Genomic DNA, 13,568 nt, shown 5'->3' on the forward strand with positions numbered 1-13,568 from the left:
CTCATGCCGAAGTGGCTTAAGCTTTGTAGTGCAGTGCTTTAACCCGCTGCGCCACCAGGGAGGGCCGTCTTTTTTTTTTAATAGAAGAATTGGGGTGCAGGCCAGAGGCGCAGTGGTAAGAGGATTCACCAGAGACAGAGCAGAGAGAACAGGCAGATCTGCTGAAATCCACTGCTGAGGGGAGCAGTGGGTGGGACAGGAGAGATCTGCTGCACCACATGGGTCAGCTCCCTGGCCAGGGATCAAACTCAGGCTGCAGCGGTGATAGCACTGAGCCTTAATCCATTGGCCACCAGGGAGAGCCTAAGAAGAATTTTTTATCTGCATTTAATGACGTTGAAACTGAGGCTCAGAGAAGAGAGGAAGAGAAGCTGGTGCTTGGGTATCCAGCGCCTGTCACCTGCCTCTCTCCCTGGCACGGATGGGAAGATCGTGTGCAGGGGAGCCCTCCGCAACCTGGAGGAAGCCTATTTCTGGAGCTGTTCCTGCCCCGGTCCGCAGCCCTGGAGCCTGTGCAAAGGGCCAGCCTGCAGAAGCCCAGCACCACAGGGCAGAGGAGCCTACATAGCGAACTCCCTTGGGCCCAAACCCCTTCTCCTCCAGGTCCGGAGTCCTACTCGGCAGACTCTTCTCTGGCTCTCCTCCCTACAACCCCGTCACCAGCCTGAACTCTCTAGAGAGGCCCCAGTGTCTGCATGCTCACCCCAGCTTTGCCCGTCAGCTCTCCCGACAGCCAATCCCACCGGGATGGGGAGAGGGCTTCAAAAACAGATGTGGCCTGACCTTAACTGCAGGCAGCTCTAGGGCCATTTGAGGAATAGAACCATTGTCCTTATTTGAGTCCCTTAGAGGAAAGCAACATTAGTGAAAATGGTAACAAATCCACCTTCACTTTTTAAATTTGTGTTTGGTTCAAGTCCCTGTTTATACCTACTATTTGCCCAACATATATATTTTTAAAGCTGAAAGCAACACAGTGAACAATGGCTTGTCCTTATTTTACAGATGAGGACATGGAAGCTCAGAGAGGTTAGTAAACCGCCCAAGGTCACACAGCATGGAAAGCCCAAATCTAGTACATCTGACCAACTGCGAAGTCTACGCTTTTAACCAATTGTACAAAACTATGTGTGTTCCAATGATTATGCATATCCTGCCACCCCAGTGGAGAGTATATGTTATAAAAACAGAATAGTGTGGGCATCAAGTAAACACAACATCCTGAGGAGTATGGAAAGGTCCAGGCATCCTGGACTGACTCCCTGTGCACCTCAAGTGAACTGTATGGTACATCCCTCATCTCCCTGAAGCTGTTCTTCTTCCTCTATGAAGTAAGAATAATAGTTCTTACAACAGGGTTATTAAGATAATTAAATAAGATGTAAAGTTCCAGGAACATAGTAGTTGCTCAATAAATAGGATGTAGTCAACAAGCATTTATTGTGCACCCACTATGTGTCAACAAGGGCCCCTGGAGAGCAACTCGGTACTGTGCCCTGCCAGAACCACCACCCAGAACCTTCCCAAGGAGAGATCAAACTAATCAGAACTCACGGGAAAAGAGCCTTTCTTTGAATTTTGATGTGATCACTTGGGTTGTAATAACCAGGTCCCGGGCCTGTTGCTATCAGTTTTGATCCACGGTTAGTTTTTGATTTAAAACAAGACATTAATATCTTTGGTGACTGCTTCACAAGGGAGTCATTGATGTTATAATGCCCTAGAAAAAAAAGAAAATTTTAAAACAGAATAAGGAATAGACCTCAAAAAAATACAAAGCAGTACCTTATACTAAGAATACACTTAATGACACTAAGGTGCTTGAAATAACTACAAATACTATTTACCATTTAGGGCACACATGCTGTGGACCTCACATACTTAGCCACCCCATCTCCATGGCAGCCAGCAAGATGGGTGTGACCCCTTCTACTGTAAGCAAATTGTAAACAATTTGCCAAAACATTTCTTCTAGCCAGGGACTAACCAGCCTTCCTTCTCTTTAAAGATTATTCATTAGTCCAATAATTGAGTGGTTATGATAGTTGAATAACATTTTGATTCCTGGTTTATGGTAGATGTTTAGTAAATAGGGAATCAATAAATATTATTGAGCACCTACTATGTGGGCCACCAGTCTCTGAAGCGTAGGCTTTCCCACCAAGCCCTGATTCAAAAACTGACAGTCCTGGTAATGATACATACAAGTGCTCTGAAAGTGAAGGGGGGTGGAAAAAGTAAAATACAGCTTATAAGACTATACATACTATAATGACATCTTTGTACAGACTGAAACAGCTGAATAAAACGTAGAAACAGTTACATTAGTGGTGGCAGTTACATTGTGGGTGAGAAAGGTATTTAAAATTTTCTAAACATTGGAAAGTTCATTTTGTTTTAAATAAAATGTATTTCTTCAATGCAAAAGTACTAAAAACAACAATATGGACAATATAAGCAGGGTGATATTTAAAGGATCAACCCAGTGAAGACAAAGGTGAGGGGAAACAGGTTCCTCAGAGAAGCAGGATGGTAAATTATTCCTGTGCTGAAGGCAATCTGGTCATAAATATTAAGAACCTGAAATACTTTGCATACTTTTAGCAATTTCCCTTTAAGCAAGTCCAATAAGGAAATAATCTTGATTGTCTATACTACAAGCAAGTTCACTACCATTCATATTAACAGCCACTTTAAAACAACCTAAATTTCCTAAATTTTATGAACTGCTATGTGATGGAATACTACACATCCATTAAAAAGGATGTGCTACAAAGATTTTTAATAACACAAAGAGATGTTTAATAAACAGCATTTATAGTACTGGTCTCTATCTCTCATATTATTTCTCCCTTTTTCATATATATGTATATTCCCCCCATCAAACAGAACAGTGTAGCGATGCTTGATTATAAAATGCTGATAGGTAGAAACAAAGGTAAAAAGACACTTATGCCCCCCCCCCCCCGCCCCAGCCCAGAGCAAACAGAAGCTAATCTTCTGGTGTATTGACTTCCAGACCTTTCATGGTGTCAGGCTCACATTGTGGATTTAATTCTGTAACCCACATTTTCAACTGAGCCTTTTAATGGGGACACTTCCCTGTGTTCTATTTTTCTTTTTAAGGGAAGAGAGAGGATGGCATTGTGATGCGCTTGGCAAGTCTAAACTCAGAAAACCCAGCCAGCAAAAGTGTGAAGCAGCATTTTGCTCAGAATTGAAGGTAGGCAGAACCCTCAGTGGCACAGCAAGGGTGCCCATCACAGCTGGTTTCCTGGGAGTGAGTGAGCAAAAAAACAAGGTTATTTCTGAGATTGTTTCTTGCAGAGCAGCAGATTCTCCAGGCTCTGCCCCTGGCAATTTGAGGAGAGGGGAGGAGAGGTGGAGGGGCAGGCTGAGGCATGGAGTCTGATGTGCTTAATTCAAATCCAGCTGAGGCCCTGTGGGGGTGTCACCTGCTTTCTATGTGTCATCCTTTTCCACCTGTACAAAGGGGATTCAATAATGATATGCTTTCTGATTGCATGGTTACGTTCAATGGGGATTTGGAAGCATTCAGCACTATAACCTCAGTCAAAGAATGGAAAGCCACAGGCACATAGTAGGAGCTTAACAGATATTCTCTTTTCCTGCTCACTTAATGAGGAGCTTGAGGGTCCCTTGGGAGGGCACGGGTGCAAGTGATGGACCTGAGGTCCCCACAAGCCTCGGGTCCTGGCGGGGCCTCTGGCCAAACCTCAGGGATCCCGGCTTTGTTCTCCTGTATAAACAAACAAGTGGGGTTTTGCCTGTGGATGATGCAAGGCAGGGGAGCTTCAGCCGGGCTTAGCCTCCTAATTAGGGCTGGTTTTGTTATTTGGCTTCAGACTGATCTTCTCAACTTTAATCTGGATTTGCTGAAATGTGACATGCAGCAATTTAATCCACACCCCCATCTAAGAGGCGTGATCACAGAAGCAAACCCGCCCTCCTCCTCCTCTGGGCTCTGGGGGCCCAGGCTTCCCGGGGGTCTGCAGGACCCGTGTGGGCAGGTGCACTGCAACTTACAAGGATGCCGTGGGCACACAGAGCCTCCCCAGCCCTCTCTGGAATCTTCTGCAGCAGCTGGGGAGGGGGTCTGGGGCCTGTCTCTGGGCCCCCCAGGAAGGCCCCCTGTGCATTCCCGAGGCACAGAGTGACAAAGGGGGTGACGGCGCCCTCCGCAGACACTGGGTGCAGGTCTGCCAGTGACTAGAGGCATGATGCTAACCAAGTCGGGGGGCTCTGAGTCTCCATTTCCTCACCTGAAGGCAGGACTGAGCGCGGGCCTAGGAGGAACGGTGTCCTCCACCTGCTGTCTGGATGGGGGCTCCCACGGGCAGTGGGGGCAGAAGGATCCCCAAAGCCTAAGGCCCCAAGGAGACATGGTCTCAAGAATGGGGCGCCCCGCAGATCCCGGGGGGCGCATGCATCGGGGTCGACAGTAGGGCAGCCACTTACCTGGCGCAGGTCCTGTGCCAGTGCGAATGTAAGGTCCCCTCTGGGTCTTTGACACAAACCCCGCTCGGGCACTCACATTGTTACTCTGTTTGCAGCAAGAGTCAGAGGCCTGGGGGAGAAAATAAGCAGGGTGGGCGCTGTGCCTGCCTTCCTCGTCACTGCGCCTGCGCGAGGGACACTGTCACCTCCAAAAGTCAAATTCAAACCTGGCCTCAGAAAGTGAGCTGACCCTGAAATTGGAGCTCACCCTCCTGTGGCCTCAGCAGCCCGTGATGGGTGAGCTTGCCATATGCTGGGGACCCACACAGCCGAGAGGTCTGTGTCCCCCAAAGTCCTGTGCCCCCCCCCTCGCTCCTCTGCACTTGAATTTCCTGGTCTATGAGATGCTTGATGCGGTGTACGGGGAGGGTGGGGCCTCAGCAACCCAAGGACAGTGTGTAAAAGCATGTAACGTTCTATGTACACATCATTTTTTCCCCTATGATTTTTATTCATCTCTGGATGGAGCCTACATAACCCCACATAGTCCCACTCTGATTCCTGGGGATTGAAAGTCCTCTAACCGCAGGGCTTGGAGATACCAAAAAAAATCATGTAATTTAAGATCACGATCAGATTTATAAACATTCTCTTGTCTCAACTTGCCTGGCCTGACCAGAAATTAAAAATTTTGGTTAAGCCAAAAAACATACAATCGAGAGTGTCCATGACATGGAGAACTCTAAAAATAATAGACGGAAAAAGAAAAAGCCCTGAGATCACTCTTTGGTGGCATATGAATCCTAAATATTTTAAAGGCTGATTCGCAGTCAGTCTCCTGTATTTTAGATAAAAGATGCAATAAAAATCGGGCCAGTGATCGCTGGGGATATTTACTGAACGGGTGAAACTATTGTGAAACTATTTGCTGGGGCCACGACATCTGATTTCCCGACATCTGATTTTCCCTGATACCACTTTGTAAAAAAAAAAAAAAGTTCCTGAAGAAATGCAGATGGCATTTTGATTCAGTGTTTACAAAGGCAGAGGAATTTAGCTTTTACCGGGGTCCTCGGGCCAGACTGCTGCAGAGAAGGCAAACAAAAGATCAGGTGGAGCGGGCTAATTACTGGCCGAGGGAGAGGAGCCAGGATGCCTGAGAGGAAGTAATAACTCGGTGGCAGGGAGAAGGATTCCCGCTGAGCGGCCGGGACCCGCAGCTGAGGCACACAAAGGCCCTGGCGGACCTCGAGGCAGAATGGCTAACAGGATTATCTCGCCCCTACCCCTCTCCCGCCACGCGGCCATTGTTCTCCAGCTCTGAAGAAAGCCTCCTGTAGACAAAACAGTACTTCAGCTTTATTCCGCACCCAGACAGAAAGCGACTGCATAAAGCAGCATTTTTTTGTCTCTGCTGAGTGTGTGTCACTGGCGGTTCAAAGTGATGGGAGCACGTGGCTGGCACTGGGGGGAGGGGACCCAAGATAGCAGCAGACTATGCAGGGTCCCTGGACAGCAGCGGGAGCCGAGGGAGGGAGGAACCGGGAAAGGAAATCCACCCGTGGATTTGAGGGTGTGCGGCACCTCCACGTTCTAGGTTGTGGGTTTCTGCAATGCTTGCTTTTGTGATGAGCGTGTGTTATTTTCAGAGTGACATTAAAACAACAATGAACAAAGAACATGCAACCTGAACCCCATCTCTTGGCAGGACTGGGTTCTGGCTTGAGACTCAGTCACTTCTAGACTACTAGCCCTGCGTGCCTGAGAAGGCATTCCCGAGACGTCACAGCCCTTCCTACCAGGCAGCATCTCAGGACCTGCGTTGCCCCAGAGCTCTGAAGCTGGGGAAGGAGCGCACAGGAGCGGGGAGGCCCACACTCGCCTGCCCTCTGCTATAATCAGGGGGCACTGGCGTGGCGCCGGCCCTGTGTCTCCTGAGTGGCCTGGACCACTCTCAGGGATGGCAAAGGCAGAGTGGCCTCCCTTGTCACTTTTGTGCACCAGGTCTCAACCTCTCTTCTATCAGGTTAATCTCCTGTTTTTCCAGAATCCACTGACTTGCTGTCTATCCTCCAAACAGCAAAGGAAATTTTTCTTAAAAAGTGTATCTGGCGAAATCACCCACAGGTCACAATGCACAGGGTACAAACACCTTCCTGGGATCTTTAGGGCCCTGCTTGAGTGACCCACGCCTATCTGTGTGACCTCACCTCCTCTCTCTCCTCTGAGTTCTTGCCACTCTAGCTACTTCCTATAGTTCCCTCGGGGCTAAGCTGTGAGTCACCCCAGGACCTTTGCACCTTTGTTCCCCTCACTCCAGCTCTTCCTTCCATCTTTGGGTATCAGCCATGGGGCCTGCTCCATGGACCCCATCTAAAGTACAGAGGAAATGCCACCCCTCACCCACCCACATATTCTCTCAGGTGCCAACGATTTGTCTCCCTCAAAGATGACCCGCGTTTGTAATTATTTTGTTTGTCTATGTACTACTTCTTGTCTGAGCTCCCCGGCGGAATCTGAGCTGAATCACAGTCTGGCACAGAGCAGTTGCAGGACCAGTGACGGGAGCCACACATGGTCAGGACACAGTGACTGGCCACGCTCCAGCTTTATACTGCGGCCATCTGTCTGCTCATGTGCAAGTGGCCCTTTCAAGCTGGAAACTTTGGGCAAGTCCCTTCACCTCTTTGAGTTTCAGCTTCTTCTGTAAATGGAGAATAAGGTAGTCATGGACTCTAGGGAAAAGTAAGGCGAACATGTCACTCTCAAACCAGCACATAAACCATGAGAAGTGCCTCTCCATCATCATGGTCATCACTATTATTTTCAGATTTTAATTACTCCTGAGGAAGACTATCTAGAGCTGTGCGGTCAAGACGATAGCTACTAGCCACACGTGACTCTTAAGCACTGGATTCAGGGCTGGCCCAAATGAAGATGGGCTGCAAGTATCAAATATACACTGGGATTTTTTTTTTAAAGATTTATTTATTTATTTGTACAGAACTGGGGTACAGGCCAGAGACGCGGAGGGTGAGAGGATTCACCAGAGACAGAGTGGGGAACAGAACAGGCAGATCGACGAAGTACACTGCTGAGGGGAGCAGCGGGCGGGTCAGGAGAGGTCTGCCGCGCCATGTGGATCTCCTCCCGGGCAGGCGGGGATCAAACTCATGCGGAAGCGGCTTAAGCTTCTTTGTGCTGTGCTTTAGCCCGCTGCGCCACCAGGGAGGGCCCTACACTGGGATGTTTTTATAGACTTAGGATGATGAAAGCAGTGTAACGTATCAAACTCATTTTCATATTGATAATATTTTTACTACACTGGGTCAAATAGAATCTTATTAAAACTCATTTTGCCTGTTCCTTTTGACTTTTTAAAAAATAATGTAATAGTTTATTTTTACATTATTTTGTGCTTTTTCCCATCTCAGTTGTAATCCCCGTGGGCTTCCCTCCCTTTGACTTTTAAAAGTGGCCACTAGAAAACTTGAAGTAATATAAGTGACCCTCATCATAGGGCCAGCACTTAGCCAGTACCAGCTTAGCAGGTACCCACAATCCTTTGAGCAAAATTATTTTGATGGGCTCAATCACAGAGGGTGACCAGGCTTTTTTTAGTCAGAAAAATAGTATTTCTAATTATTATAAAAGAAAAAAGAAATTAAAGGGGAAGTATTCTAAGAAAAATGAAATTAAAGGGGAATTATTCTAAGGCCGAATTGTTTTTAAACGTGGCATCACAATATTAGTACCTTACATACAATTCATGTCTTATGCATTTCAAAGTGCTTTCACGTTCGCTGTTTCATTTGCTTCTTATAATAACTCTGTAGGGAAAGTATAATTAATTCCATTTTACTACTGAGGCTCAACTGGTAATGAGAGGCAGTACTCTTCACCTACATGGATTATGAAATCCCTGTGTGCCAGGTGCTGTACTAGGCATTCAGCATAGCTTACTTATGTCTGCATTAACACTACGAAATAGACACAGCCCCATTTTACAGATCAATAAACTGAGTCCTCAAGTTAAAGGACCTGCCCAAAGCCACACAGATAGCAAGTAGCACAACTGATATTTGAACTAAATTTTCCTGAATGCAGCTGCTACCCATTAATTATACCATTCTACCTCAGTGACTAAAACATGATTGTAATTAACAGGGCAATACTGTTTAAAAAAAAAAAAGATTTTCTGATATGGAAAGAGTTTATTTTCCCTATAAGAACCTAAAACAGGCCCTCCCTGGTGGCAGCACTGCAAGCTGGCTGTAGCCGCTTTAGTGCGAGTTCAATCCCCCACCCTGGAGGTGACCCACGTGGTGCGGCAGACCTCTCCTGACCTGCCTGCTGCTCCCCTCAGCAGTGTACTTCATTGATCTGTCTGTTCTGCTCCCTACTCTGTCTCTGGTGAATCCTCTCACTGCCCCTGCACCCCAGATCTGAATGCATAAATAACTAAATCTTGAAACAACAACAAAAAAAGAACCTAAAACATAAACAGTGTCTACACATATGGAGATAAAGAATACACTCATTGTTACAGATGAGGAAACTGTCCCAGGAAGATTTTATGAGAGGAAAGCTTACAAAATTAATATTTATTACCTTGGAAGTATTTTCTAGGGTCACCGACTTCCCACTGCTCCCTACTAACCTCCAGTTTGCCCACAATTTTTTCTGGGTTCTGTAATTCTCTGGGTATTTTACAGTCTTATGTACACATTGGGCAGTCAAAAAAAAAAAAATGCTGGCTGGTTTACCAGTTGTATTAACATGCTATTTCCCAAAGCTCCCTCCCCTCAACTTCTCCTTTATTTAATTCAACTACTGACTTAATATATATTTAGTAAGCTTAGGGGACGTTCTTACATTATAATGGTTTGGTGCAGGAGTTTCAAATCTGAGGACTTTTGCAAAGCTTGGCAACTGGAACATACTGGAACAGGAATTACTGAAGTCTTTCTTCGATACCAGATGCGACGGGATAGTGTACGCATTGGCTGCAGGATATTTGGAAATGATGGTGTCTAATCGGGCACGCTGTGAAAGGAAAGCACAAGGAATCAGCACTGTCAGATACTGTTGTGACTCTGAAGGGCAGGTATTTCAAAAGTTGATGCCCAGCGCCAGGTCTACAAGCATTTTATAAGAGGTGAAACTCCAGCAGGTAGCAATGATGACAAACTGACCTCAGACTTTAAGGACTTGCTCTTGGAAAAAGCAAGTTCAGACCTGCAATAACTTCTGTAAACTAACTCAAATTATTCACCTTGTGTTTGGGACTTGGCAAAAATAATTTTGCCATAAATGCATTCCACCCAATCCCATTTCAGGCCACTTGCTCTTGACTCATCAGCTGTTGGGTAATTTATATGATGGGAAACTTTAGACTGTTCTTCCTGCAACGTAGGCTTTTCTTCTGAGTAAAACCTCTTGTTTCTAAGGTTAAATAATCTGAATCACCTAAATGACAAGTTTGCTTCGAATGTCTTAAAGGTACAAAGCCCCACAGCACTTACTAACCATCATGTCTCCTAACCCTGCTTCATTACTGGTTTCATAAAACTTATATTTTTGCTGTTTTAACAGTCAATCTTACCCCTTGCAGGAAGCCATGACACACTATTTTCAGTTAAAAAAAAAAAGCCAACAATCAATATTTGCAAAATGAAAAGGGACAAAAGCCATAGAAACTAGGTGATAACATCACCTTACCCCAGGATAGCATAGCAAGCATTGGCATCTGATAAAACAAAAAAATTCTGAATATTTTAGGGTGGTTAAAAGCTTGAGAACATTGTCATCCTTAGCTTGATAAGGGTCAATCGCTTATCGAGCACAGAAAGTGGGGGAGGTTGTGGGAAGGTATTCGCCACAGTCACCCCTACTTTACTCTCATGGGCCATGGTCCTCAGCACCTGTTATGGATCGCCAGGGGCACCAAGCGCCTGTGCCACCAGAATCAGGAATGTTCTGCAGAGTCCCAGCTGTTCAGAGTCTCAAGCCCAGCTCTGCCTCCTCATCATAAGGGTTCATGATTTTCCAGTAGTCAGGTCACCCTGGCATTTTGGGCAATAGTGAACCAAGTTCTTTTCATGGGCTGTTGCACTTAATCCTCATGTCAACCCCAGGTAGTGGATACTATGATGATCCCCACCTTATAGAGGAGGAAACACATGTTCCTCTGTAGTGACTGGCAGGACCCAACCTCTCTATGATGCAGATCAAGAGATCCCGTTCTAAAGAGGAATGGGCCTTCAGGGGTAAGAATAAGAGGTGTTTGCATTTACAAGATGAGCAGCTAATGAATGACTTGGGCGGTTTTCCTTCAAGAAGAACCACTTTTCTCTTCTGCCCAGACCTCCACAGAGGAAGCAGGGCAAGGTCACACCTTCCTCAGGGTGCTTTTCGTCACATGTCTGTCCTGCGTCACACCCAGCAGAGTGGGCAAGTGTGTTTCCTGAAGCGCCATTTCCCAAAGTCCTCTAGTTCTCTTAGGTTGTCTTGGTGGTAGAGCAGCAGCAGGCAGAGTTGCAGCCTCAGGTAAATCTGAGAAGCCTCCAACACTATATTCCCATTTGGAAGACTTATCCCACACACAGGCATATTCAACACTCTGACAAGTTCTACGCTAAGGAAACGTGCCTGACATTATTGAACCAACCTTCCCCAAACTTACCCCATCATAGACTCTTTTTGGTCTAAACTCCTATTAACATACTTTTGGGGAGGGGAGTGAATTCTTAAAAAAAAAAAAAAAAGGCAATGTTCTAAACACAGTCCTGGGATTAGTCCCAGAAGCAGCTGACGTAACAAACCCTCCCCACCCTTCCTCACCCTTGACTTTCTTTTAATGGCCAGGCCTGCGGCCTCCAAGCTGGCCATGAGCTGGCATTCTTGTATGCTTCTCCTTGACCACCCCCGGCACTGTGCAGTATAGACAGAGCATGAACGTCTCCTCCACCTGCCACCACGAACTCCTAGCCATTCCTATGAGTAATTCCGGAGCAAAGATTTAGAACACACTCATGAAGTTCTTCATAATACGCGGATTTAGAGAGATGACAGTTTCTCTCAGAGGGTTGGGCGTAGTTGTTCCAGCAGTCACCAGGTGTATGGATCCACCGAGTCAGGCTCGGCCTCACCCGCAACCACACTCCTGCTCGGGCCGGTGTCCGTGAAACAGCCTTGCTCCTGGGGCTGCTTTTCACCCACTCAGAGCCCTGGGATCTGAAAGGGTAACAGATGCTAACTGCAAAAATCCCAAAGAAGGGTCAAGGTTCCCACCTGTGTCCAGGTCAGGAACCAGGTTACGGCGTGGGGGGGTGTCTCCCACGGGCCTGTGTCAACCCCTCAAGGATGCTGCCCAAGAGGACAGGCACATAAGTGCGTAGAACCATAAACATGATTTCCCAAACCCCTCCCAGAGGGGGAGCAGGCCCGAGCAGCACCATGTCTACCTTCTTTTGGGCTTGGTCTGAATTTTTAAGAGAAGAAAGGCCTGATGTGATGCTGTCACCCCCAGGCCTTTCCTCAGGCCCCTCCCCCAGGCCGCCCAACCTCACTGCACATAAAGCCTGGTGAGGAACTGACCGTGCGCTCTGATTCAGCCCCTCTTGGCACCAGGCAGGGATGGGCAGTGCCACTGGCTGGCAAAGGCGTTCTCAGAGAGAAACCCTAGGTGTTGCAGGAAGTATTGTTTGTGACTCAGGTGGTAACAATCATAATATTTACCATGTTTATAATGCTCCCAGTTTCAAAGAGTATTTCACTCATTGCAACGTTAATTTCCCCAGCGCCTGCAGGGAGTCTCCACTTTTATGAGGCAACCAGGACACATAGGGTGACGTGCTTGAGGTCACATCGAGAATCCGCAGCTGAGTCAGGATTAGGCCTTAAGTCTTGGCTCCGGTGCGGCCGCATGGTGAGACGGCACTTCTTGGCCAGTTGATTCTGCGCCTCTTTCCTTGCGGGGCTTAGGGCAGAAAAATAGGTAGAGGTATGGCTGTTGTTGAAATTACTGCGGGCATGTACAGCCTCCAATTTTTGCAAATGGGGAGTTCATGCCAAAGTTGGTTTGTTCCTTGAGTGTTCGGCTCTGCCCATCTCAGAGTTCCTGTGTGTGACTGTGTTCAGTGTGTTTGAAATGGCTTGTGTGTGTCTGTGTGTGAACCCTAAACCAATCCCACCGTTGGGCACCATCAGACTTCTGCGCAACAGATTATTATGACTTTAAAGGGACAAGACAGTACATGTGTTCTGTGAACAGAGTCCAGCTTTGCTTTCTTTTTCACTTTCCTGCCTCTGCTGGTCTTCCTCAGCTCGGCTCTTTCCCCTCACCGGAGCGGTTTTGCTTGCCAGCTTATAAATACTCAAATAAGGCTGGTCATTGGCATTGATGTGAGAGGCCACCACGAAGGTGAAGGCCCACATCTTCCGAAGATGAGAAATGGGGAGGAGAGAAGACTCCTAATGTCAGACTCACGGAAACAGGGCCCAGCAGATATCGCAATGGTTTGAATAACCCACATAGACACAGCAGTGTGAAATATCACATTGGGGCCAGGGGGAGATGGGGGGAAACATCCTCTTTTTCCTGCTAGGCTTAAAAATCTCAGGAAAATGTTGGCTCATCTACTCCATGATGCCAAAAATTAGTTTTGGATGATCAGGTCCTGATTGTTCTTCTAGCTTCTTGTTCTGTTCTGGAGATGTGTAGCGGTAGAAAAAAAATTACATGAAGACACAGGATTCCATTGACTGGCATGAAATTTGAAGAGGCAGTTACTTTCTTAATTGGAACCACAGGCCTTTGGAAGAGAAAGAACCAGATGTCCAGTACAGAGTTATGCAATGAAGGAAGTGAGCTACTGATCAGTTAATGCTCTTACTCAAGAGAAGGGGTTCTTACCATTGAGGGGAAAGTGCATGTCCCTTTCTTAGACAGCGAGACACTGTTGGACACTGGAGATTGGTGGATGACATTGTAGAACCCAGGACCTGGGACTTCATCCTGAAAGGGAAGAGAATGGGGCATCATCAATACACTGGACCCCAGTGTGTTTTGCTGCTGTGGACACTAAACCTCGGTGTGATCCTCCAGC

General features: G+C 46.9%; 1 protein-coding gene across 3 annotated transcripts in view; it reads right to left on the reverse strand.

The window, feature by feature from the left end:
* The window catches only part of STPG1 (sperm-tail PG-rich repeat containing 1), a 43,653-nt gene that overhangs the window by 9,238 nt on the left and 20,847 nt on the right, over positions 1–13,568 (reverse strand). For all 3 annotated transcript variants that reach the window (XM_004679383.2, XM_012722179.1, XM_012722178.1), the window contains 4 exons: positions 13,376–13,477; positions 9,334–9,504; positions 4,480–4,588; positions 1,555–1,720 (listed from right to left, as the gene is read on the reverse strand). In XM_004679383.2, coding sequence (XP_004679440.1) covers positions 1,555–1,720; positions 4,480–4,588; positions 9,334–9,504; positions 13,376–13,477 — 548 coding nt within the window. The remainder of the gene's footprint in view (positions 1–1,554; positions 1,721–4,479; positions 4,589–9,333; positions 9,505–13,375; positions 13,478–13,568) is intronic.

The sequence above is a fragment of the Condylura cristata genome, unplaced genomic scaffold (assembly GCF_000260355.1).
Source record: "Condylura cristata isolate star-nosed mole 26May11 unplaced genomic scaffold, ConCri1.0 scaffold00008, whole genome shotgun sequence".
In the NCBI taxonomy this organism is placed as follows: domain Eukaryota; kingdom Metazoa; phylum Chordata; class Mammalia; order Eulipotyphla; family Talpidae; genus Condylura; species Condylura cristata.